Below are 25659 nucleotides of genomic sequence, written 5' to 3'. Positions count from 1 at the left end.
GCAGGCTTCTCATTGTGGTGGCTTCTCTTGTTGTGGAGCACGGGCTATAGGTGCATGGGCTTCCGTAGTTGTGGCTCGCGGTCTCTAGAGCACAGGCTCAATAGTTGTGGCCCGCGGGCTTAGTTGCTCCACGGCATGTGGGATCTTCCCGGACCAGGGCCCGAACCCGAGTCTCCTGCATTGGCAGGCGGATTCTTAACCACTGCGCCACCAGGGAAGCCCTATGGCTGCCCGTTTTTTTAAAAAAAAAAAAATCTGTTTGGACATCTCATTCACATTCTCTCTCCCCAAACCCTATCCAAGCCAGCAAATTTGTTAGCATTTTAAGTGCAGAACAAGAGAGACTGCAGAATTCAGTTTATTGGGAGCTGATGATACTGTATCAGAAATTCATTCTTCCTTTAAAACTTGCCTGCCTTTATTCTTGTTAACGTCTAACCTGTCTAGCAGTCGAGCTCACAAAGTTAAACTGAAAGTTCTAGGTACATACTATGGTATTCTTATGGATATAGAAGTCAGTTTGTTTTTTTAATTTGAGTAGTGGTTTCTTTTTCTTACTGAGAACATCCAGCTAATAGACATGTGAAATGAACTCTGAGGTTTCTGGCCTGAGAATCACTAATTTCTAGCAGCAAATTCCCCAGCTAATAAAGCAGGCTCTTTCAGAATATTAAAAGTCTGGAACATGACTCAGGAAGAGTTCTTTAAAATTAAAAGAAGCTTTCTCACCTGTTGACATTCTCTTATGGTTTCTAATACCTGATTTCTAGTACTTTGGGGGCTTTTCTAGATGTCTCTGATCTTTCTACTGTTGGTTTCTCCATGTGGGTGGAACTTGTACTAGTTTAACTGTCCTTACTCAACAGTCCTTCACTTTTCAAAGTCATTTCTCTCTTAGAAACTCATGTACGTATTTTTAAAGAAAACACTTTTTACCAGAAGTTGCTTGACCCCTTATTTTCACACGGAAAAAAGTTCCGTGTTTTTAAAAAGCATCTCTTTCAGCACTCTCTCAAAGACTAATTTAACTTTAAAGCTACTTTGGCTGAAAGAATAGAGTAATCTGGTGATAGCGTGATTTTAAAGACTGGTTTTAAAATGTTATCCTCATCTTTTCTACTTATGTGCTGCAATCTCTTCATTACACAGATTGCTGCTACTTTCCAATGATACTATGTCACTGCCGCTGTTTTTCATCATTCAGTATTAAATGAAAAAAACACAAGGCATGTGGCACCATCTCAAACATGTGAGAGGTGCTAGATTTTGTGAATCTTAATTCCTTTCCTTAGTAGCTTTCTTTGGTTCCTAAGTAAAGTGTAGATATCTTTGATTCATTAAGGTAACCATGCCTAGTCTCTACTCCTGCCCTCTCATCCTATATATGAATCATTTATATTACTGGAAATGATTGAAGGCCTGAGCAGTGGCTAGAGACGGGTTTTATTTATTCTAAGTCCCATAGTAACCTTAGGAGACATGGCTCACCTCATTGTTTTGATGTTCTGAGCTTCTTGTGATATCATTTATGGTTTGTGAAAGGTACTTCTGGAATGCCTTGGTGCCTTCTGCCTTATGGTGGTGTTTTATTTGTAGGTCAGCATTGCTTGTCCTGAGAGGATGGAACCAATCACAAAGGTCTCCCATATTCCGCCCAGTCGGTGGGCCTTAGTCTGCAACCTGTGCAAGTTGAAGACAGGGGCTTGTATTCAGGTAAGTCCCAATGAGAAGTGGTAGAGTGGGCTAACACCAAATTGGCCAGACTCGCCCTCCCAGTGAGAGCATCCTGCTAATTGAAAGGTTACTCAGCAGGCTTCCCACTCGCTCCTAGAGCTCTGCTACTGTACAGACCATTTCTGGAGCCCCTTTTTTGGATGTTGCCTCTGGACCCTTCAGCTTATTCTTTTCAATAGCCATAGTGGTGGTTAATTTCCATCCTTCACTGTCAGATCTGATGAATTACGTGAGTTCTGAAGCTAGATGATCCTGGGTGGCAACAAGCCATAACTTCTAAACAACCAGGCCCATGTTCTTGTGTGGCTCACCCATTGTAGATAGATGACTTGGGTTCCAGGATGATTTGACAGATGACCCTGTTGCTGGACTAAGTGCAACTCATTTGATAGGGAAAGATGCATCTGAATGGATAAATTCTGGTTGATAGGTTTGAAAGTCACTCTCATAGGCATATTTGTTGCATATGGTAGTGCAAGTAGAGTTTTCTGAGACATCTGAGGCATAGAAATTCAGCTGCTTGAAGTAGAAGTCGTAGCTGGTGCACCCAAAAGCAACATTGGAGGTGGGGAGGATGGGGCTGGGAGAGGCCAGTCACCCCCAGAAAAGGCAGGAAGGTCGACCCTTCATAATCTAGTTTTCCAGAATGTCATCTCACCTTTTATTCCGAATGTAATAAGGTGGATTTCCTGGTGAGAGGGGAGGAAGGGCTGGCCTTCCACTTCCCAGACCTCTTGCATAGGATACAGTCTGGTTGGAGTTAGGTTTGCATGTTCACCTTCACAGAAAGGGGGCCATATGATGTCATAGCTTAGGGACAGTGGCTCTAGGTGTTTCATGAGGTTCCTTGCTATCTGGTTCATCTTGTAGATTTCTTGCTCTAGACCTATGATCAGCCACTCCTCCAAGTAACCCTGGTTCTTTTACTGGGAAATGGTATTTAAAGAACACAATCTGGACCCCAGAAACACTTTTAGTTTTTAAACTCGTTTTTACATTTGACAGAATCGGATACTTTGTCTTGCTTTTTAAAAAAAAATTTTCCTGCTGATTTTATTTATTTTAACTATAGCACTTTAGCAATTATAAGGAGGAAAATTTTTAAGGAAAACTATTCCCATGGGCTCTACTGCCTTAACACATTGCCTGTTTATGCTTTTCTAAGTTCTCTCCTGATTCCGCCCCACATGTGAGCCCCTTGAGGGCCAAGGTTATGTATCATTCTTTCCCTAGCACAAAAGAGAGTTCTTGCCCCTTGTCAGTGCTCAATTAGTGTTTATTGAATAAATATATCCGTATTTAATTGTATCATTGATTAGTTTGTAATATGCATTCTCCCCACTAAAAAATAAAATATTTCCCATCTTTTCATAATTATCATTTAGTCATTTTATAATAGGACATTGAATTTATGTCTGTTAATTTACTTATTTTCCTTATCGTGGTACCTGCATTTTCCCCAATTTTTGCTGTTTTAAAGGATGATTTTTTTTTTACAACAGTTAGTAATTGGCAGCATGACTGTGGTGAGAGAAAAAATGCCCCATATTGCCACATTCTGCCCTCTATTGTAGTTATTTATCTATGAGTCTTAGCTTCCCTAGTAGGCTGCAAGCTCAAACTGTTTCATCCTTAGATCCTGCAAACCCCCGACATGGCCAATGAACAATAAATATTAGATTGATAGATGGATAGTGGATGGACAGATGGATGGAAGAAACATTCTGGAGTGGGTTTTTTTATTTCAGGGCAGTGGTTTTGTTTTTATTGCTTAGAGTTTAGATTCTGCATTTTGTAAAGGTCTTTCCAAATTAAGACTCTTAAAAAAACTTTTTTTACTGAGTAAATTAGAGATTTAATGAAGCTCCAGTGAAGTCTTTGTTTCTCTCAATCTTAACAGATCCAAGACCTTTTTATAACAAATATTTTGTAATGCATCTATACTACCTTTACTTTCGTAATACCTCTACTTAGTAAACTATGAGCTTACTAAATGAAAGTCGTGGCTTAAAATATGGTTGTTAAAATACAGGTATATAATTGCTAATTCTTAGTTTTCTTGCTGAGGTAATAAAAGGAAATACATTAATGATTTTACTTGTTTCAACATTCCCTATCCAGTTCCTCTGTTGCATGTAAGTTCATGAACCAGCATTAAGTTCTAAGCAAAGGATAATCAGGCTTCAAAATTCTGACTGTGGTGTTTCCAGCAAGTAGTGTTAAGCAATGAGAAAATTCAGTAACACTTTTCATCACTCTGATGGCTTTGTTCTGGTGGGCTTCTCTGAATGGCCCAAACTAGAAATGGTTCTTTTTCTGGCCATCTCTGTTTTCTACATAATGACCCTCCTTGGGAATTTAGCCATCATTATCTTGTCATGCCTTGATGCCAGGCTCCACACCCCCATGTATTTCTTTCTGTCTAATCTCTCTTTTTTTGGACCTTTGCTGTACTACTTCCCCTGTCCCCCAAATGCTGGTCAACATCCAAAGCCAGTGGAGAAATATCAGCTACCTAGGATGCATAGCTTAACTTTTCATATTCCTTAGTTTAGGATCCACTGAATGTGTACTTCTTTCAGTAATGGCCTTTGGTCGTTATGTAGCTATCTGCCAGCCTCTCCATTACACAGTTATCATGCACTCTTGGCTATGCCAACAACTGGCAGCAGTGGCTTGGGTAACAGGTTTCAGCAACTCTTTGGTGCAAATAGTGTTGACCTTCTTGTTACCTCACTGTGGTCCATATTAGGTGGAGAATTTCTTCTGTGAGGTACCTGCCATGCTTCAATTATCATGTGTTGATACATGGATCAATGAAGTGGAGATGTATGCTGCTGTGGTGGTCATAAAAGTCTCTTAAAATTTTGATTATAAGGAATTTCACTTATTCAACAAATATTTGAGTGCCTAATTGTGTGCCAGGCACTGTTCTAGGCACTTTGGATTTATCAGTGGACCAACAAAGAACTTTGCACCATGGAACTTACATTTTGCTTTGGGAGAAATCAATGATAAGCAATAGATACTAAATATCATGTTAGAAGATGGTAAGTGCTCTGGAAAGGAAAAATGTGGAGTATGGTAAGAAGATGGGGATTGTGGGGCAGGAGGCATACATTGCAAGTTTAAATAGAGTGGTAAGAGTAGGACTCACCGTAGCTGTGGCATTTGAGCGAAGACTTGAAGGTGAGAGGAGACAATGCAGATATTTGGGGTAAAAATGTTCCAGGCAGAGGGATCAGCCAGTGCAAAGGCCCAGGGATAGGAGTGTGTTTGGCTTGTCCGAGAGATAGGAAAGAGGCCAATGAGAATGGAATGGAGTGTGTGAGAAGAGAATATCAGAGAGATTACACAGGGACCTGATTGGTTAGGGCAGGGGTTGGCAATTTTTTTCTATACAGGGCCAGATAGTAAATATTTTAGGCTTTGCAGGCCATATGGTCTCTGTCACGACTACTCAATTCTGCCTTTGTAGCACAAAGGTGGCCATAGACGATACTTAAAGCTTTACTGGAATATAGCCATGCTCATTTGCTTATTTATGGACTCTAAATTTATTTTATATGTCATAAAATATTCTTTTTCTTTTGATTGTTTTCCACCATTTAAAAAATGTAAAAACCATTTTTAGCTCCCATTCTTAGCTCATGGGCCACATAAAAACAGGTACCTGGCTGCATTTGGTCTGTGGGCCATAGTTTGCAAGCCCATGGTGAAGGGTTTCCAGGGCCCTTATAAGATCTTTTGTTTTGGGACTTCCCTGGCGGTCCAGTGGTTAAAACTCCGCGCTTCCAATGCAGAGGGCACTGGTTCGATCCCTGGTCAGAGAACTAAGATCCCAGATGCCACGTGGCGTGGCCAAAAGATTTTTTTTTAAAAAAAGATCTTTTGTTTTTACTCAGAGTTTAAAGGGGGAGCCATTAGCAGGTTTTGAGCAGATAAGTAAAATGATTTGATTTATATTTTTAAGGGATCACTCTATGGAATGATGTCTAAGATTTGCTTCAAAATAATCTGGAGGGCAGGGTACTATGGGGGTTAAAGATGAATCAAGATGGGTCATACATTAATAATTATTGAGTCTGTATAATGGGTATATAGGGTTTAATATAGTATTCTCTATGCTATTATGTAGGGTTTTCCATACTAGAAGGTTAAAACAAAAATAGGCACTCTGGCTGCTTATTTGGAGCAGACTGTGAGGAGGGAAGGTTAGGAATGAGAAAAGCAATTAGGAGGCTATTACGGTAATCCTTGAGAGATGGCATTGGTGGCTTTGTCTGGAGTGGTAGCCCTGGAGGTGGTGAAAAGTGGTTGGGTTCCAGGGCTTCCCTGGTGGCGCAGTGGTTGAGAGTCCGCCTGCCGATGCAGGGGACACGGGTTCGTGGCCCGGTCCGGGAAGATCCCACATGCCGCGGAGCGGCTGGGCCCGTGAGCCATGGCCGCTGAGCCTGCGCGTCCGGAGCCTGTGCTCCGCGGCGGGAGAGGCCACAGCGGTGAGAGGCCCGCGTACCGCAAAAAAAAAAAAAAAAAAAAGTGGTTGGGTTCTGGATGAATATTGAAAGTAGAGCCAAGAGGATTAACTGTGGATCGGGTATGAGGTGTGAGAGAAAGATAGGAGTTGGGGAGGCTTCCAGGTTTTGGCCTGAACAGGGAGAAGGGTAAAGTTGCCATAAACTGAATGGAAAAATCTGCAAGTAGAAGAGATGTGGGCGGAAAGATCATCATGAGTTCAGGTTTAAACATTTAAGTTTGAGATGTCTACCAGATATCCTAGTGGAAATATTAAACCGACAGTTGTCTATGCGAGTTTGGAGTTTGGGAGGAAGTTTTGGACTGAAGACATAAATTTGGGAGTCATTGTCATGTAGGTATCTTTAGCTTGGACTGGGTAAGATCACTGAGTGAGGGAGTGTAGATAGAGAGGAGAACAGTACCAAGCACTGGGCCTTGCAGCATTCCAGTGTTAAGTAGTCAGGAGAGTAGGGAGAGATAGCAGAGGAGACTGAGAAGTCACCAGGGAGACAGGAGGAAAACCAAGAGAGCATAGTAGCCTAGAAATCAAGGAAAGAAAGCGTTTCAAGGAGAGGGGAAAGATCAGTGATGTAAAAATACTGCTTGAGTAAGACGAGGACTACAAATTGACCCCTGAATTTAGCAATGTGATTATTGGTAATCTGGATGAGCAGTTTAGGTGGAGTGATGATGGCAAAAGCTACATTGCCAAGGGTCAGGGCAAAGAAATGGAGTAGGAACAGTCCGGAAAAGTGAGGGAAAGAAGTCCGCTCTTTAAGATGGAAGAAATAACAAGTATGTACAGTCAGCCCTCTGTATCCGCAGGTTCTGCATCTGAAGATTCAACCAATTGCAGATTGAAAATATTTGGAAAAAAATTCCAGAAAGTTCCCAAAAGCAAAACTTGAATTTGCCTTGCACAGGCAACTATTACATAGCATTTGCGTTGTATTAGGTTTTATAAATAATCTAGAGATGATTTAAAGTACGGGAGGATGCACGAAGGTTACATGCAAATACTATGCCATTTTATATAAGGGATTTGAGCATCTGTGGATTTTGGTATCCACAGGAAGTCTGGAGCCAATCCCCTGAGGATACTGAGAGACTATTGTATGTATACTTGTTAACATATAGAACATAACAGTATGCATGCAAAGAGAGTGACCCATGAAGAGGAAAAACTGCTGGAGCAAGGTTTTTCAGTAGCTGAGAGAGGGTGGGGTAAAGAGGGTGAGAGAGGGGCGGCTTCAGGTAAGAGCACAGATTGTTCTTCCCGGGTAACAGGCTTGAAGGCAGAGTGTGTAGGTACAGTATTAGATAGGTGTGCTGCTGGGAATCTGCAGAGTGCTCTTTTTTTTTTTTTTTTTAAACAGATTCCTGGTGCCTCCTACTCTGCCATTTTCCCAGAATCCTTGCTCTTATTGTTTTGTTTTATTTTTTTAATTTAAAAAAAATTATTTATTTATTTTATTTTTTAAATTTTTGGCTGCATTGGGTCTTTGTTGCTGCGCGTGGGCTTTTCTGTAGTTGTGGTGAGCGAGGGCTACTCTTTGTTGCGGTGCACGGGCTTCTCATTGCGGTGGCTTCTCTTGTTGCGGGGCACAGGCTCTAGGCGTGTGGGCTCCAGTAATTGTGGCCCATGGGCTCAGTAGTTGTGGCTCATGGGCTCTAGAGCGCAGGCTCAGTAGTTGTGGTGCATAGGCTTAGTTGCTCCGTGGTGTGTGAGATCTTCCTGGACCAGGGCTCGAGCCCACATACCCTACATTGGCAGGTAGATTCTTAACCACTGTGCCACCAGGGAAGCCCTACTTATTTATTTATTTAGGCTGCTCCACGTCTTAGTTGCAGCACGTGGGATCTTCATTGCGGCATGTGGACTTCTTAGTTGTGGCATGCGGACTTCTTAATTGTGGCATGTGAACTCTTAGTTGTGGCATGCGGACTTCTTAGTTGCAGCATGTGAACTCGTAGTTGTGGCACACATGCGAGATCCAGTTCTCCAACCAGAGATCAAACCCGGGCCCCCTGCATTGAGAGCGAGGAGTCTTACTCACTAGACCACCAGGAAGTCCCCAGAGTGCTCTTTTTGATTGTTGTAATTTCCTCAGTGAGATAGGAAACAGGATCATCAGCTGAGAGTGAGGATGTGGGTGAAGTCTCAAGGTGTGGGGAGAGAAGAGGTGTGAAATAGTATTTTGGTTTCGGGAAGTACACTGTGAGTGCCAGGCTGCATTAAAGATCTTCCCCCCAAGTGAGGGGGAGTGAACTTCAGGTGACCTTGTGAAGTGTGGCTGTATTTTTCTCCACCTATGTTCTGCCTATACTAATTTACTGTTTTTGATCCCCATATAGGGAACAAGATTCTAAATTACTAATTGGTTTGAAATTAACTTAGTGGTGGTTTAAAAGGAAAAAAGGGTTTTGGTCTCTTTTTCCACAGGAAAACTAGGTGTGAACCGTGGAAAACAAAGCCCACTCTGTTAGTATAAGCAGAACATAGGTGGGGGTCAAGTTTTATTAGCATCTTTGTTTGTCAGAGGTTTATTTAAGGGTATTTGTGATTAGTAACACATCTCAGGTATTTTGTTTTATAAACTCTTTATGGAATTTTCTTAACTGTGAATTGTGTTCATTCTTCCTATCTCCCAGCAGTGGGGAATACCCACATCTCTCCTCTTCCTTTGATTTGGGAACATTCATTCGGCAAGGATAGAATCTAACACTGGTGGTTTTGGGGTCTAGACTAGCCAATATCTACAGCCTCCGTATCTGGGAGCTAGAACCTTTCTCCTGAGGATGAAGGTTTCTGATAATCGTGGAACAGATCCTAAAGACTGGGTTCAAAACAGATGCCCCAGACAGCTCTGAATTTTGCTTAAACCCTGGACACAGTCCCTCTGCCACCTTTCCAGAATTCCTATAGGGTCCTTATATATCTTATGTTCAAGCCCCATTCAACCTAGATCCAGATGTTATAGGCCTTCCCTGAGAAAAAAGGAAGAACAGTGGTTAAAAATACAGCCTTTGGAGCCAGATTCCTGGGGTCCAAATCCTGGTTCCATCTCTTGTTTGTTATGTAATCTTGAGAAAGTTACCTGCCAAATGTGTTCCTCAGTTTCCACATCTATAAATGGAGATGATAAAATAGTACCTACTTAATAATGTGGTGAAGAGCTTAACACAGTGCCTAACAGATACTAAATACTCAGTAAATATTAGTGGTACTAGTATTTGTACTTGTTGTTATTGTTCATATTATTCCCTGGAGTCAGTCTGACTTTGTTGATGGAAAGCCCTAGCATTCATCCAGCCAAACTGAATAGAATCATTAAACATTTGGTGCTGGAGTAGGTGCCCCTTTCGACAGTAGAGGAATGTGGTCATGTCTGGAGTTACATGCATGTTTAGTGAAGTCAGAATAAATTGGTGGGCCACCATGAGTTTACTGTTAGGCTAATATGAGCTTGACTATGAGGGAAGTGAACTTTTTTAAAACAAATGAAAATCTTTGCCAAGTGGGGAAATGCAAGTACGTCTACTCAGTAACTATTAAAGGTGGTACTAGTAGAGATGGAAATTAAATGTTAAGATTAAAGGGCATCAAAAAAAATTGAGGGAAAGCACCTTAATATTTTTCTCATATATTCCAAATTTTATTTGTGAGTACAAATTGTTCCTATTCTAAGATATTTCTGGTCCTTGCCTTCAGGTGTTTATAGTCTATTAAGGGAGACCAGATATAAACATGAGAAAAGTTAAATAACACTGAAGTGACATCTCCCCTCAGACCTTGCAGACCCTTAGGGATGAGAGATCAGAAGGGCTGGTGGCCACCGTTGGTGCTAGAGTTTAAGTACATAATGGCTAAATAGGTTTTGTGGGCTGACTTTGAATCATTTATGACATGGTTTCAGTGACCAAGTTTTGAGAAAATTGCTCTGATATCACCCATTTGTCTGTTCACAGATTATTGGGGATTAAGGGCAACCAAATGGACACTGTCCTGCAGCAGGATAAGAACTGCTGAGGACACATGCACCAGGCCCTTGGTGTTCAACGCAGGTGTCATCTGCTTTTGAGGAGGACACACTATTTTGTTTTCGGGGGGGTGACAAAATATTTCCTTAAAGAGGCAAGAAACAATTTAATTCCTAAATCAGTCTCTGGTGTTCTTTTTCAAAGACTTTTATTCCAACCATCCTATCTAATCCAGTTCTCATCCCACAGAAACTCCAACTCCCCTTACAAATGTGAACATATAAGGGTAGCATTTTCCCTCTAATGAAAGTATTTCAAAAACTCATTTCTCTTCTATAATTTCTGAAGAATAGGTAGAAAATTATTTCTTTTTCCCCCTTTAAAAGTAAATAAACCATAGTGAGATACTACTTCATACCCACTAGGGTGGTAATAATTTAAAAAGGCAGGCAATAACAATTATTGGCAAGAAGGTGTAGAAATTAGAACTCTTATGCATTGCTGGTGGGAATGTAAAATGCACAGCCACTGTGGAAAACAGTTTGGCAATTCTTCCAAAAGTTAGACATAGAGTTACTGTATGTCTTAGTAATTCCACTTCTAAGTATATACCTACAAGTTAGAGGTCCCCAAGACCACTCTCAGGTTCAATAATTCACTAGAAGGACTCACAGAACTCAAAAAACCGTTATACTCATGGTCATAGTTTATTACAGTGAAAGAATACAGATTAAAATCAGCAAAGGGAAGAGGCACATAGGGCAGGGTTCAGGAGAGAGCAGGCATGGAGCTTCCAGTTTCCTCTCTAAGTGGAATCTTGTGGACAGTGCTTATTTCTTTCAGCACTGGTGTATGATAATATACACAGAGTACTGCCAACCAGCAAAGCCACCTAAGTCTTGGTGTAGAGATTTTATTAGGAGTTGGTCACATAGACGTGGCTGACCACCTGCATGGCTGGCCTTAGTCTCCAGTCCCTCCAGAGGTCAGGCTGATACCACATGGCTCAGAGCTTCTACCATAAATCACATTGTTAGCATAGACTATCTGACATGGCCCAAGGCCCCCAGGTAAATAAAGACACTCTTATCAGGCAGGACATTCCAAGCGTTTAGAGGTTACCTCTTAGGAGCTAGAGGCAGAGGGCCAAGCCTTTCTTTGGCAAGGTTAATCCTTGATTGCACATTACCAAAGAGAAATGAAAACATGTCTGCACAAAAACTTGTACACAAATATTCATAGAAGCATTATTTCATAATAGCTAAAAAGTAAAAATAGCCCAAATGTCCATCAGCTGAAGAATGGATAAACAAATATGGTATATCCAATGTAATGGAATATTATTTGGCCATATTTTAAAAAGAATGAAATTCTGATATATGCTACAACATGGATGAACCTTGAAAACGTGCTAAGTGAATGAAGCCAGATATAAACTGTCACACATGATTCATGATTCCACTTATGTGAAATGTCCAGAATAGGCATTTCTATAGAGACACAAAGTGGATTAGTGGTTGCTTGGGGCTGGGATTGGGAACAGGGAGTGGCAAATAGGCATGAGATTTCTTTTGGGGGGTGATAAAAATGTACTGGAATTATGTAGTAGTGATGGTTGCACAACTCTGTTAATATGCTAAAAACATTGAAATGTATACTTAAAATTGGTGAGTTTTGTGGTATGTAAATTATATCTCAATAAAGCTGTTCTTTTAAAATGGGCATAATAAAACCTCCCCTATCACCTTAAGTGATTACAGTAGAAATGAGATATATAGAAAAGCATTTTGTTTAACAGAATGTGCCAAATATATGTTTTTGGGAAAAAAATTAAGTTATTTGGTTAGCATTTCTCTACCACCAAGGTATATGGACTTCTAGCTATAAATATCATAGAATGACCTTTTTTTGAAACTAGATGGATTTTATTCTTATTCGTGTATTGTCTTTTTATTTGGAGTAATTTATATTTATGTCTCTACATTCTATAAATTTGACCTGAGAGAGGTGATCTGTTTTTAGCTTCCCATTAGTAGTAGTTTTATGTCACACACTCATCTCCTTGAATAGAAAACAATCCTTTTGCTTTCTCTTCCCATATTTTTGTCAGTTATTAGACAGCAGAAGAGCACTTTGCCCAACACTTTTAATCTTTTGCTAAAGAGTGCCTTTTGCTACTTGTGTTTTAAATGACCAGCTAGTTTCTTATTCAAGGGATAACCAAAGGTACCCAGATGAAAGTATAGTTTGGGGCTCTCATCATCCTCATTTTCATGAGGCTTTTCAAATACATAGAATTTTTAAGAATACAAACTTGGATGTAATGTAACAGACTCTTCCAGTTGCTCTAAGTTGGGGTGGGCTGTTTTAGGAATACAGTAAGTGGCTAGAGTACCACTTAACTGAAAAGTGGAAGGAGTTGAGGGCAGGGAGCAGTGTAGGTAGAATATCAGGTACTTTACAGGAAGTACAAGCAATAATACATGTGAGGTTGGATAAGATGATCTTTGAATTGTTTTCCATCCCTGGAATTCTTTATCCTGTGAAATTAGATTAAATGGAATCTGCCCCCATTAAAGCTTTGATGGTTGCCAGCATTCTCTTAAGTGTTGAATTTCTCAATCTATAAAGAGACCTATCAGGTTTTGCATTTTTTTAGTCTTTATTCATATACAAGGTCATCCTCTATGTTTAGTTATCAAAAACCCAACATATTGAGCAGTCTGCCCTTCAGATGCAAGCTTCCAAAAGATTTGAGACTTGGCTTTAACCATGGGAATTCCCACTATATCTTTTGAAACAAATCCTCCATTGCTTTCCCTCCTTCCTTTGCATAAAAATATAAACACACACATGCATTTTAAATCTTTGGAAGGAAAACTGTAACATAACCATAACAAATGGTAATTGAGACTAACTGAAGCACAAGAGTCCAGCAATCATGGGCCAGGTTCTCTCTGCCTCCCTGTGAGTCCTCAGTGCATGCCACATAGTGATACTTAACAAATGTGTTGCATCTATGAATGGCAGAATATTATAAACTTAATTCCAGATTGTCTGTAACCATACTGTCCAACAGAACTTTCTATGATGTGATGGAAATCTGTGCTGTCCAGTATGGTTGAAATGTGGCTAGTGTGACTGAGGAATTGAATTTTTAATTGTATGTAATTTTAATTTTAATAGCTGCTTGTGGTCAGTTGGCTACTCTGGCTACCATGATGGACAGCACATCTCTATAAGACCAATTTCAAGAAGTTAGGTTACTTAGATATTGGAGTTCCTGTGGCCTTTTTTAGAACCAATAGCTGCTCTGGCAATAATACTGATTTTGTTTTTCTTTCGATTGTTCAGAAGCATTTCTTGAGTACTTCCTTGTTCAATAGTTGATGGTAATGCAAAGATGAATGACACAGCTTCTGTCATTAAGAGCCATGGCCAGGGATTTTACATTTATTATGCTATAGGTACAGTGTGAAAAGGACCATTGTAGAAGCATATAATAAAGTGATATTGGGGTCACAGAAAAAGTACAGCATGACTTTACAGGGGCCAAAGAAGAATTCTCGGAAAAACTTAATGCTTGAGCTAAAATTTAAAGGAGAGTTTGAAAAAAACATTTTTTTGCCTCTGTTTTTACTGTTTTCTATAAGAGCAGATTTCCTGGGTTACTTGTAAAGTGTCCATCATGGTCAGTTTAAGACCAACTTTCTCCCTGTCTTTTCTTTGCTTCCTATGAGCTCTCAGTTTAGGCCCAGGCGTATAGGGCTTCCCCTTTCCCCCCACAGCCCTGCTGCCTTAACACATCTTTTCTTCCCACAGTGCTCAGTGAAAAGCTGCATCACTGCCTTCCACGTCACCTGTGCCTTCGAGCACAGCCTAGAAATGAAGACCATCCTAGATGACGGGGATGAAGTAAAGTTCAAGTCATACTGCCTCAAGCACAGCCAAAACAGGCAGAAGCTCGGGGAGGCCGAGTACCCTCTACACAGGGCTTCAGAGCAGGGCCAGACCAAAAGCGAGAAGACCAGCGTGCGGGCACAGAAGCTCCGGGAGCTGGAGGAGGAGTTCTATTCCCTGGTCCGTGTGGAAGATGTGGCCGCAGAGCTGGGGCTGCCCACGCTAGCTGTGGACTTTATCTATAACTACTGGAAACTAAAGCGGAAAAGTAACTTCAATAAGCCATTATTTCCTCCCAAAGAGGATGAAGAAAATGGTCTGGTGCAGCCAAAAGAGGAGAGTATTCACACTCGCATGAGAATGTTTATGCACCTACGGCAAGACCTAGAGAGGGTAAGGTGACCAACTGTGACTAGTGTGTAGATCTTGGTCTGCATAGAAATGGAGGCCCCACTTCCAGTTTTTAAAAGAACACAGCTCATTTACATTTATAGTGTAAGCTTCTGTGTCCTTGCTTATCTTCTGATTTCATCGTGGCCCCAAACATTGGGCTTAGTTAAAATTCTGGTAGACACATCAGAGAATGGAAGCTTCCTCACTTAGATGCTCTATGAACCTTAAATTTGAAATAAATTTTCATTTGGTTTACTTTTTATTCACTGTGGAACCTAAATTGGCTCAGCTATATTTTACTGACACACTTATGAGACTACAGGCTGAAGAAAGAATGAATTTTATTTAGGAAAGCACCAGATCAGAGTTTCTTAAACTCGGCACTATTGACATTTGGGGCTGGATAGTTCTTTGTTGTAGGGGACTGTCCTTTGTTGTGGGGAACACTGTAAGATGTTTAGCAGCATCCCTGGCTCTACTCACTGGATGCTAGTAGCAAACCGCCACATGCCCAGTTGTGAGAACCAAAAATGTTCCCAAATTACCAAATGCCCTCTGGGGGTCAAAATTGCCCCTGGTTGAGAGCCTCTGTGCCAGATAATTCAATTTAGCTATATATATACATGTATATATATATATATATATAATCAGGTATCTACTAAATTAGGTACTGTAGGGGTTCAAAGATAAGTTAGGCCCTGTGTTTACCCTAGAGAATCTTATAATCAAGTATAATTATAGAGGTGGCTTGTTTTTTTCTCTGCTACCAGAATTTGGAGGGGAACTAATAGATTTGGTTCACTTTTTAAAATTTAACTCACACATATATAGCACTTACTATGTGGCACCACTGTTCTAAGCATTTTATAAATGTTAACTCATATAATCCTAACATGCCTATGAAGAAGGTACAATTATTATCCCTATTTACAGATGAATAAACTGGGGCAACAGAAAGGTTGAGTAATTTGTCCAGATGAAGGAGCATGAGAGGGTGAGGATTTCACCCTTGTGGCTGTGGAGACTTGGCTGAGCTGAAAGTGTGAGCAAAAACGCCACTTCCAGTCTTCCCATAAGACCTTTATCCTGCTGATCCAGCACTCATTAGAAAACTTTACTGGATCCAGCATTGCCACCATTTACTCAGGGATCTAAAGGGAAAGCTAAAATGTTAAGTCATCATTCAGTTTTCCCAGCCTGGCTATGCAGATAAATATCAACCCCATGATACCACAGGGAGAGTAGACTTCAGAAGGTGGCTTTGGAGCATTTTGCTTGTGCTACTGATTGATACAGGAACCATGATCCCACGACTGACCATGCTATGTGACTTCCTGTGGAGTGGCTCTCGTTATACAGCTTTTAGGGTCTGTCTTCTCTCCTCACCTGCCCACCACCCCCCAACCCCACCTGACTTCAGTTGTCTTAATTTTAGCTAAACAATTTCAAATGTCAGGTTTGTGTAACATGGCAAAAATCTCTTATTTGCTGGGGGTTGGGCTTTCAGGTCCGAAACCTGTGCTACATGATAACCAGGCGAGAGAAGCTGAAACTGTCACAAACCAAAATACAGGAACAGATCTTCAGTTTGCAAGTCCAGCTTGCTAACCAGGAAATTGCTGCAGGTAACCTGTATAAATTTTATATCAATTGTTTAACTTAAAAATCTTTTAAATTCATTTCTTCTAGTCCAGCCCTGATATAACATGGCCCATTTCACTGTTGACTCATGAGGCAAGAAATCCCGGGGTGGGGTTGATGGAGTGGCAGGCCTAGGACAGATAACCTAGGTCCCAGACAGATATTTGAGGCTATTAGTTGGAGCTGTGAAATTATTCTAAACTCATTGAATTCATTTAGAAGTCAGTAGGATAAAAAAAAAAAGAAGTCAGTAGGATAGGATCTAATCCTAGTTTCCAGAAAACATTTAATTCCAGGGTTACTTAACTTAATCTGTCTGTTATAACAGATCCTTAGCCAGAAGTTAGGAGATCTGGGCTCTTGTCTCTTCATTTATTCACTGATATTTTTTGAGCACCTCCTATGGACTAAGAGCTGAGGTATAAGACAGAGCAGTCAGCAAGACAGAATTCCTTCAGAGAATTCTGCCTACTTGGTAAGAGAAACAAGTGAGCATAATTACAGTGCTCTAAGCATGGGAGCTTGGCTGGAATAATGACAGTCGTATTCAGAGACATTTGTAACCTCCCTGTGCCTCATTTAACACAGAGGTCAGTGGCAGAGCCTGGGCAACCAGGGGTCACTGGGCAGGGTGTGCAGAAGCCAGCTTCTGCCAAGGGCCAGCTATAGAGCAAGAGAGGCGCCCAGAAATAAGGTGTCAGGTAGGTATCAAAGGCTCGTGGTCAGTTGTGAGTATCACAGGTCACAGCAAAATGGTGTAGCAGGAGACAGCAGGGCTGCTCAGCCACAAGAGCACCATGATGGACAAGACAAGAAGAACCAAAGGACAGCAGGAAGAGCCTCCATGGTGCCAAGGAAATTGGCCCCTAGACCATGTGGCTTCTGATTAGTGGGACCCAGCCCCATAACTGCTTGTGGCAGCAACAGGTGGCAGGCCCTGATAGAGATGGGAGCTATGAGTGTTCAGTATGGACCCTTAGGGAACAAATGCTGCCCGTTGGGATTTTTTTTTACTTTCTGAGAAATAATAGTTCATTATTAGTGTATAGAAATGCAACAGATTTGTGTATATTAATCTTGTATCCTGCAGCTTTGCTGGATTTTTTAATTCTAATAGTTTTTGGGTGAAGACTTTAGGGTTTTCTATATAAAGAATTATGCCATCTGCAAATAGTGACAGTTTTCTCTTCCATTCTAATTTGGATGCTTTTTATTTCTTTTTCTTGTCTGATTGCTGTGGCTAGGACTTCCAGTACTATGATAAATAGAAGTGGTGAGATTGGGCATCCTTGTCTTGTTCCTGAAATTAGAGGAAAGGCTTTCAGCTTTTCACCATTGAGTATGATGTTGGCTGTGGGTTTAGCATAAATGGTCTTCATTATGTTGAGCTATGTTCCCTCTGTACCAACTTTGATGAGAGTTTTTATCATGAATGGATGTTGAATTTTGTCAAATGCTTTTTCTGCATCTATTGAGATGATCATGTGCTTTCTATCCTTCCTTTTGTTAATATGATGTATCACATTGATTGATTTGCAAATGTTGAGCCATCCTTATGTCCCTGGAATAAATCCAACTTTATCATGGTGTATGATCCTTTTTATATGTGGTTGGATTCAGTTTGCTAATATTTTGTTGAGGATTTTTGCATCTGTATTCATCAAAGGTATTGGCATGTAATTTTCTTTTTCTGTAGTGTCTTTGGTTTTGGTATCAGGGTAGTGGTGGCCTCGCAGAATGAATTTGGGAATGTTCCATCCTCTTCGATTATTTGGACTAGTTTGAGAAAGATAGGTCTTAGTTCTTCTTTATATGTTTGGTAGAATTCCCCTGTGAAGCCGTCTGGTCCAAGACTTTTGTTTGCTGGGAGTTTGTTTAAATTATAAATTCAATTTCACTACTAGTGATCAGTCTGTTCAAATTGTCTGTTTCTTCTCAATTCAATCTTGGCAGGTTGTGTGTTTCTTGAAATTTGTCCATTTCTTCTAGGTTGTCCAATTTGTTGGCATGTAACCATTCATAGTATTCTCTTATGATTTTTTTTGTATCTCTGTAGTATCTGTTGTTATTTCTTCTCTTTCCTTTCCTATTTTGTTTATTTGGGTCCTTTCTCTTTTCTTCTTGGTGAGCCTGGCTAAAGGTTTATTAATTTTATCTTTTCAAAAAAACATCTCTTGGTTTCATTGATCTTTTCTATTGGGTTTTTTAAATCTCTATTTTATTTATTTCTTCTCTGATCTTTATTCCCTTCCTTCTGCTGACTTTGGGCTTTGTTTGTTCTTTTTCTAATACCTTCATGTGGTAGGTTAGGATGTTTACTTGAGATTTTTTTCTTGTTTCTTGAGGAAGGCCTGTATCACTCTAAACTTCCCTCTTAGAGCTGCTTTTGTTGCATCCCATGGATTTTGGAAGGTTGTGTTTGCATTTTCATTTGTCTCAAGGTATTTACTGATCTCTTTGATTTCATCATTGACCCATTGGTTTTTTTAGTAGCATGTTGTTTAGTCTCTACGTGTTTATTTTCACTTTTTTCTTTCTATAATTGATTTCTCGTTTCATACCATTGTGGTTGGAAAAAATGTTTGATATAATTTCTCTCCTCTTAAATTTGTTAAGACTTGTTTTGTGGCTTAGCATGTGATCTATCCTGGAGAACATCCCATGTGCACTTGAAAAGAATGTGTATTCTGCTGGTTTTGGATGTAATACCCTATAGATATCTATTAAGTCCAACTGGTCTATTGTGTCATTTAAGACCACTGTTGCCTATTGACTTTCTACCTGGGTGATCTGTCCATTAATGTAAGTAGGGTTAAAGTCTCCTACTATTATTGTATTATTGTCAATTTGTCTCTTTATATCTTTTAGTATTTGCTTTATATAGTTAGTTGCTCCTGTATTGGGTACATATGTGTTAATGAATGTAATACCCTCCTCTTGTATTGCTCCCTTTATCATTATATAACACCCTTCTTTGTCTTTGTTATAGCCTTTGTTTTAAAGTATGCTTTGTCTGATTAGGAGTATTGCTGCCCCCACTTTCTTGTTATGTCCATTTGCATGAAAATGTACTCTGTCATTTAAAATGAATCTTTCTTTTTCATCTTAGGACTTCCTTTGACAAATGCACTAGAAAATTCATTGTTTTACCCACCACCAAGAATTACCTTAAAGTTAAAAATGCCCAAATCAGCCCCAGAAGACTGCAGAAACAGCTCCACAGAGCCTGATCATGGACCTCTCTCTCCTGACGGCAGCTCCCCTGTTTGCAATATGAGGAGCATGCAGGTGGCTCAGGAATCACTAGAAATGAGAATGAAGTCATACCCAAGGTATCCACTAGAGAGCAAGAATAACTGTTTGCCGGCCAGTCTCAGCCATGCTAGGAGTGAAGCAAAGGATCCCAGTCCTGCTTGGATAACTCCATCTCCAGAGTTCTATCATGGGCAGTCTCTGGGAAAGCCTCTGGTCCTTCAGGCTGCCCTGCATGGACAGTCTTCCATTGGGAATGGGAAAAGTCAGCCTAACTCCAAGTTTGCCAAATCCAATGGCCTGGAGGGCAGCTGGTCTGGGGATGCCACCCAAAAAGACAGCTCAAGTGAGATGTTCTGTGACCAGGAGCCCATGCTCAGCTCCCACTTGGGCAGTCAGGGCAGCTTTAGAAAATCTACCATGGAACACTTCAGCAGGTCCTTTAAGGAGGCCACCAACAGGTGGGTGAGGACCACAGAGGACCTCCCGTGCTATGTGAAGCCAACCAAGAATACTAACCCCAAGGAGCAGCTCTGGGGCAGGCAGTTTGTCAGGCGGTCTGCAGGGAGAGCTCCATATCAGGAAAATGACGGGTATTGCCCAGATTTGGAGCTGAGTGATTCAGAAGCAGAAAGTGATGGGAATAAAGAGAAAGTTAGGGTAAAGAGAGATAGCTCAGACAGGGAAAATCCTCCCCATGACTCCAGACGGGATTGCCATGGTAAAAGCAAGACATATCCCCTTTCCCACAGTTCAATGCATAGGTGATTAGAAATTCCACGAAAAACTCCATCTTTGCCTTTGCCTCATATATTGGGGAAAACCCATACACCAAAAGGATTCTAGTATATGTTAGGAGGAATTGTAGTGAAAAGGATAAAATTTTTCCACAGTAAATTGGCTTGCAGTTTTTGAACCAGTTTCAAGTCCAATTTTCACGAGCACATCATAGAAATTACATATTGTCCAAAAGTTTAGGGGTTTGTTTTGTTTTGTTTTTTTGCCAGAGGCTAGTGAGAACAGCTGGGACCAGAGTATTTGCTCAGTAAATACTTTGGGGCAGCTTTCCAATTATATTAACACATATGTATTAAGAGTCCTTGCATTGTCCTTGATTTGCAGGAGATCATGATTATCAGACACTAAAACTACTTATCTTTTGAAGCTACAGCATGTGACTTCCAGAGCTCCTGTCTGTAAGAAGTTTCCACTGGTACCTGGAAACCCTCTTTAGGGAGAGACCAGGGACCAATATCTCAGATACTGTCAAACTCACTACTCTCTTCCTTTGCTCTGAACAAGGTTGAGTTCCTTTCACAGTATCTTAACTTACCAAGTCAATACACCTAATGCTTATAAGTGTCCAGTGCCTGTTCCTAGACTTGCTTGTTGGGGACGCACTTGTAACTATTTCACCCAGCTAACAAGCGTAAAAGGCTAACTTGTGGATAGTGTTTACAAAAGTACTACTTCCAAGGAAAATGCTCTGATCCTCTCAGTTTAGGCATTTGTGAAGGATCCCAGAGCCTTTCCCAAAGTGAGAACATTTCTGGAGGGTTTGTATCAGGTCAGGGTTTTTGTGTTATTGTTTTCAAATAAGTTTGACTTAAATAAGTTTGGCTGACAGTTTTTGTATACCTGCTTTAATGTTTATAAAATTTTTATTGAGGTATAATTAAGATATAGTAAAATGCAGAGAGGTTAAGTATTCTTACCTGCTTTAATTTTGAAACAGATTTTTATTGTCAAACAGAATTTGAAAGCATGTGTTTAACACATGGATATAATTTAGCTTTGTACCAACTTTGAATCCAAGGCAATTTCCCAAACAAAAGGGCTGGAGCTGTTTTTCAGAAGTTACTCATACTCTGTTCCCAAACTATCAGCCTTTATTAATTTCTGGGAGGAAGAGGATAATTACATTAGTGGGAGATAAAACATACCTGCTTCGTGTTTAAAGAAGAGGAAAATGTTACAGTTTTTAAAGTGTGAAGCCAACTATAATTCTCTGCTCTCTTTTCTTCTTAGCCTTAAATTAATATTCTCTTTCTTCTAGTTTGGGAACATGTAGTGAGACTTTTCAGACAAAAGAGGCCATTTTAGATATTTTAAGTTGCTTCCTGGTGAAACAGCCCAGCTGCAGTAAAGGCAGGGGCCCCTCTTCTCTCCGTCAATATGGGAAGCTCAGCAGTTTTCCTCTCCCCCGCTTTTGTTCCTGTAGCCTGTAGCTTTGTTAATGAGTTCCTTTGCTTTTATTTCTTCCTCCTTTTCTGAAAACTTCTGTATTTTGCCTCTCCTTTGGCTACACCTTCAAAATGTTTCTTTTGTGCCTGTGTACATTTGTGAACATGCCATAGCATGTGTAATAGGTGTCCTATGCTTTGTTTGAATGGAAAAAGCTATGGATTATCCAAATGAGGAACAGTAGTTCTCCTATTTATGCACTAGGTTTCTGTGCTTTTTCTTTGCATTCTCCTGGGTTCGATATTAATTTGATACCTTCATGGTAATAAAATTGTAGTGGAGCTATGTTATAAACTCCTGTTAGAGGCCAGTGCAGTAGCTTATATCCTTTCATGCCTTTCAATTCTGAGTGAGGAAGAAAAGCAAACATTGAAAAAGTGCTTCAGCCAAATTCCATATGTAATGCCATTGGGAGAGTATTGACTAAAATAATTTCAGTCAGGGAAATATAGTTGTAATATTTTTACAGGATTTTCCTAGGTAAATGAAGGAGCCTTCAGTTGTGTACATTTCAATTGCCCCCAAATGTATTTGCTACATTTTGCTGTTGTTTGAAGTATTACCTCTTAATCTTCTTTGTTAAATTTTTTTTCGTTTTGTCTTATATAGTCCAGTTTTCAAAGATAAACTCGGTCTTTTTTCAAATGTCACCTTTTTACTGATACTTTTTCATTAAATTATGAAAACTGTTAACTACTGTTGGTGTGGTAATTTTTTATTTTGGCATATGGGTTTTAGAAAAGCTTACATATGTTTCTTCTATATTTAAAAAAAATCTTATTCATTAAGCACAACAGATGGTAAGGGGAAAGGAAGGAGGAATTGAATGTTTAGAAGCACAAATTCGTGATTCATGTCAATACCAGGAAACAAAGAGAACTCGGAAATTGGACTCTACCTGCAAATCATGATTTCATCAGGCCGATAAGACGGAACCTTAGGATCAACATAAATCACTAGGGGAATGGAGGCTGTCTAAAGTCACAAAGTTCAGAAGGCTTAGATCAGGCCTCACTTAAATGTACATTCTTTACAATATTCATTCTATTTTGGAGTCACGTGAGAATATTAAGATTATAGGGGTTATGTAGTGTCATGGAGGCATTTTTGAAGGCATTTATAAACATTTTCATTATGTTTGAGAAATTTGCTGAAGGTCATTGGGTAAATCATTAGTGAAGATAGTTAAAAGATAAGGTTGTTTCTCTCCCCCATCTTCTCTTCCTCCTTCTCCCCTTCTTCCCCTGCATTCTCCCTCCACCACCACCTCCTCTCTCTCCTTCATAGATAACTGTTTTGATTCAGTAAATTTCTAGGTAAAATGTTGGAGTACTAAAACTACAAATACCACTCTGTTATAGCCAACAAAAGCTTTGGGTGTATTCTAATGTCTGTATCTCTAATAAGAGGTGAACCTTTGTTTTCATGTTGAAGAAACTTTTAAATTCATAGAGTAAACTAGAGGATGCACAGTCCCAGGACTTTTTCCCTCCAGGACTTTACAATCCTCAGCATGCTTGCTGACCCTTAAGAATGGAGGAAAAATACATGATAGGATTAAAACCTTATTCACCACTGAATAACCTTCATGGGATATTTTCAAAAAATGTATTTTATTTATAACACATGTTTATTAGATTTTCACAACCTTAATTCACCTATTTTCAAGTTTTATGGAAAGCAGCAATTACATATTGATTTTTAAAAATAACTTTAAGTTAATAAACAAAGGCCTACCCTGAGGCTGTCTCTCCTACACATATGGAACTCTGTAATACTCAGTTCATCATTGTTGAAGGAGGCTTCTGTGAATTCAGTTAATTTTACTTCATGGATTGGAACAGATTGCATGACCTGAAACCATGAGGATAGTTGTCTTTGAAATGAGCTGAGATGATGGGGGTGGTCACACCCCAGATTGGTGCTTCCTGCCCTATCCGGTCACTGATGAGTTCTTTGACCTGATGCTCCCTAAATATATTAATCATCTTGACAAACTCTCAGAGCATCCATCATTTCTCATCTTGTTAAAGTGGGTTTGGGTGTGAGCGTTCCAACCTCACAGCCTGGATACCCCAAGCATTAATTTCTCTTCCCCTGACTACTCCTCCCACCCCACCTTCTTAGTTTCCTTTATTTTTACCGATTGTCAGGTTATAAACAAACTAGAAAGATGGAATTGGGCTGATTAAGCTGTACTTACTACAGCAAGTTTCTGCTCAGCTTCTCCCTGAAGAAAACAACCTGAAAGGGGGTTTACTCATGAGTTCTGTACTGCTCCATTCTTGCCATCCTGAACAGAAGATTGGACTAGTCATCTGACACAAAGGCAAACAGTTTAGAAGCTCACATCCAAAGAGCAAGATAATTCACATAAATCTAGACTGGACAGGCCTCGCGATGGAGCTAGGACCTGGTGAACTTGCCTTCTCCATAGCTAGTCTAACCTGTAACTGAGTGTAGTTGGCTAAATAATGGCCCCCCAAAGATGTCCACATTCTAATCCCTGGAACCTGTGAATATGTTACATTGCATGATAAAAAGGACTTTGCAGATGTGATTAAGGTTAAGGACCTGAGATACGGAAATTATCCTTGGTTATCCAGGTGAGCCCAACCAGTATAATCACAAGGGTACTTTTAAGAGGGAGGCAGGGGGATCAGCGTCAGTAGCAGTAGGAGTTGTGATAGTGGAAGCAATAGGTTGGAGTGATGCTAAGAAGGGCTGTGAGCCAAGGAATGCAGGTGACCTCTAAAAACTGAAAAAGGCAAAGAAATGAATTCTCCCCTGAAGTCTCCAGAAGGAACCCATCCCTGTCTACACCATGACTTCTGACTTCCAGAACTATAAGAGAACAAATTTGTGGTGTTTTAAGCCACTAAATTTGTGGTAATTTGTTATAGCAGAAATAGGAAGCCAATACACTAGGCATAGAGCAAGTGTTCCTTATCCTTTCAGGGGCACATTCCTCCTTCCCAAAGGGCCCACCTGGGCTGCAGCTGACCACTCTAGGTTGGTCCTGTGCTTTCTATCTTAGTTGAAACACTTTCTGGAAATGGAAAAATACGTGTTTTTTTCAGTCAATAAAATCCTTCCCTATACAAATTAGTTTTCTATTTCCTCCCTCCCACCCACTTTTTCCAAGGTACCATTTGGTACGTCTCAGGTAGCCTTGGGTAATCTTCCATGGCTTGCTTGATCCAGTGTGCCTGGATCTGGCACTGCGTAAGGACTTGCCATAGGTTTGGATGTCCCTGTTGTCTGAAAAACTGTCCTCGGGAAGTGGAAATAATTCACTGAGTGTAACTCTGGGGAGTGGGGGGAGAGGTGATAGAAGGTAGGTGGGGCTCATTATGAGGAATGATGCTCTAATTATCAGAGCCTCCTACAAGGAAATGGGTAGCTTGGAGAGTTAGAGAGTTCTTGAAGATCCCAGGGACCTGAACAGAGCTTGGGGATTAAAGAATGCAACTCTATGCTGCCTATAAGAAACACACTTTGAAGTATAAAGACACAAATAAGTTAAAAGTAAGAGGATGGAAAAAGATACCGTGTTCACACTAACCAAAAGAAAGCTGGAGTGGCTATATTAGTATCACATGACGGCAAATTCATCAAGAGGACATAAAAACCCTAAATGTTTATGCACCTAATAACATAACTTCAAAATACACTAAGGAAAAACTAGTAGAACTTCAAGGAGAAACAGACAAACCTGCAATTACAGTTTATGTCTAATTAGTAGCACAAGTACATAGAAAATCGGGATATAGAAGATTTGAACAAAACTATCAACCACCTAGATTTAATTGACATTTACCACTCCACCCCACAGCAGCAAAATATACATCTTTTTCAAATGCAAATGGAACATTAACCAAGTTAGACCATATTCTGGGCCATTAAACAAGTCTTAATAAATTTAAAAGGATTCAAAAACAAAGAACATTCCCTGACCACAATGGAATAAAATTAGAAATCAATAACAGAAACATC

At 40.1% G+C, this 25659-nt stretch overlaps 1 protein-coding gene and 1 pseudogene across 6 annotated transcripts in view; both read left to right on the top strand.

The window, feature by feature from the left end:
• The window catches only part of JADE3 (jade family PHD finger 3), a 151783-nt gene extending 129424 nt beyond the window's left edge, over window positions 1–22359 (top strand). For all 6 annotated transcript variants that reach the window (XM_067722812.1, XM_067722808.1, XM_067722813.1 and 3 more), the window contains 4 exons: window positions 1597–1713; window positions 14056–14526; window positions 16034–16151; window positions 19277–22359. In XM_067722812.1, coding sequence (XP_067578913.1) covers window positions 1597–1713; window positions 14056–14526; window positions 16034–16151; window positions 19277–20187 — 1617 coding nt within the window. In that variant the 3' untranslated portion in view covers window positions 20188–22359. The remainder of the gene's footprint in view (window positions 1–1596; window positions 1714–14055; window positions 14527–16033; window positions 16152–19276) is intronic.
• Window positions 3961–4597, top strand: LOC137217266 (olfactory receptor 2J3-like; annotated as a pseudogene).
• Window positions 22360–25659: the final 3300 nt, after the last annotated feature.

This window comes from Pseudorca crassidens, chromosome X, assembly GCF_039906515.1.
Source record: "Pseudorca crassidens isolate mPseCra1 chromosome X, mPseCra1.hap1, whole genome shotgun sequence".
Taxonomy (NCBI): domain Eukaryota; kingdom Metazoa; phylum Chordata; class Mammalia; order Artiodactyla; family Delphinidae; genus Pseudorca; species Pseudorca crassidens.
Note: the sequence above shows the minus strand (reverse complement) of the source record. Positions and strands in the feature narration are given on the sequence as shown.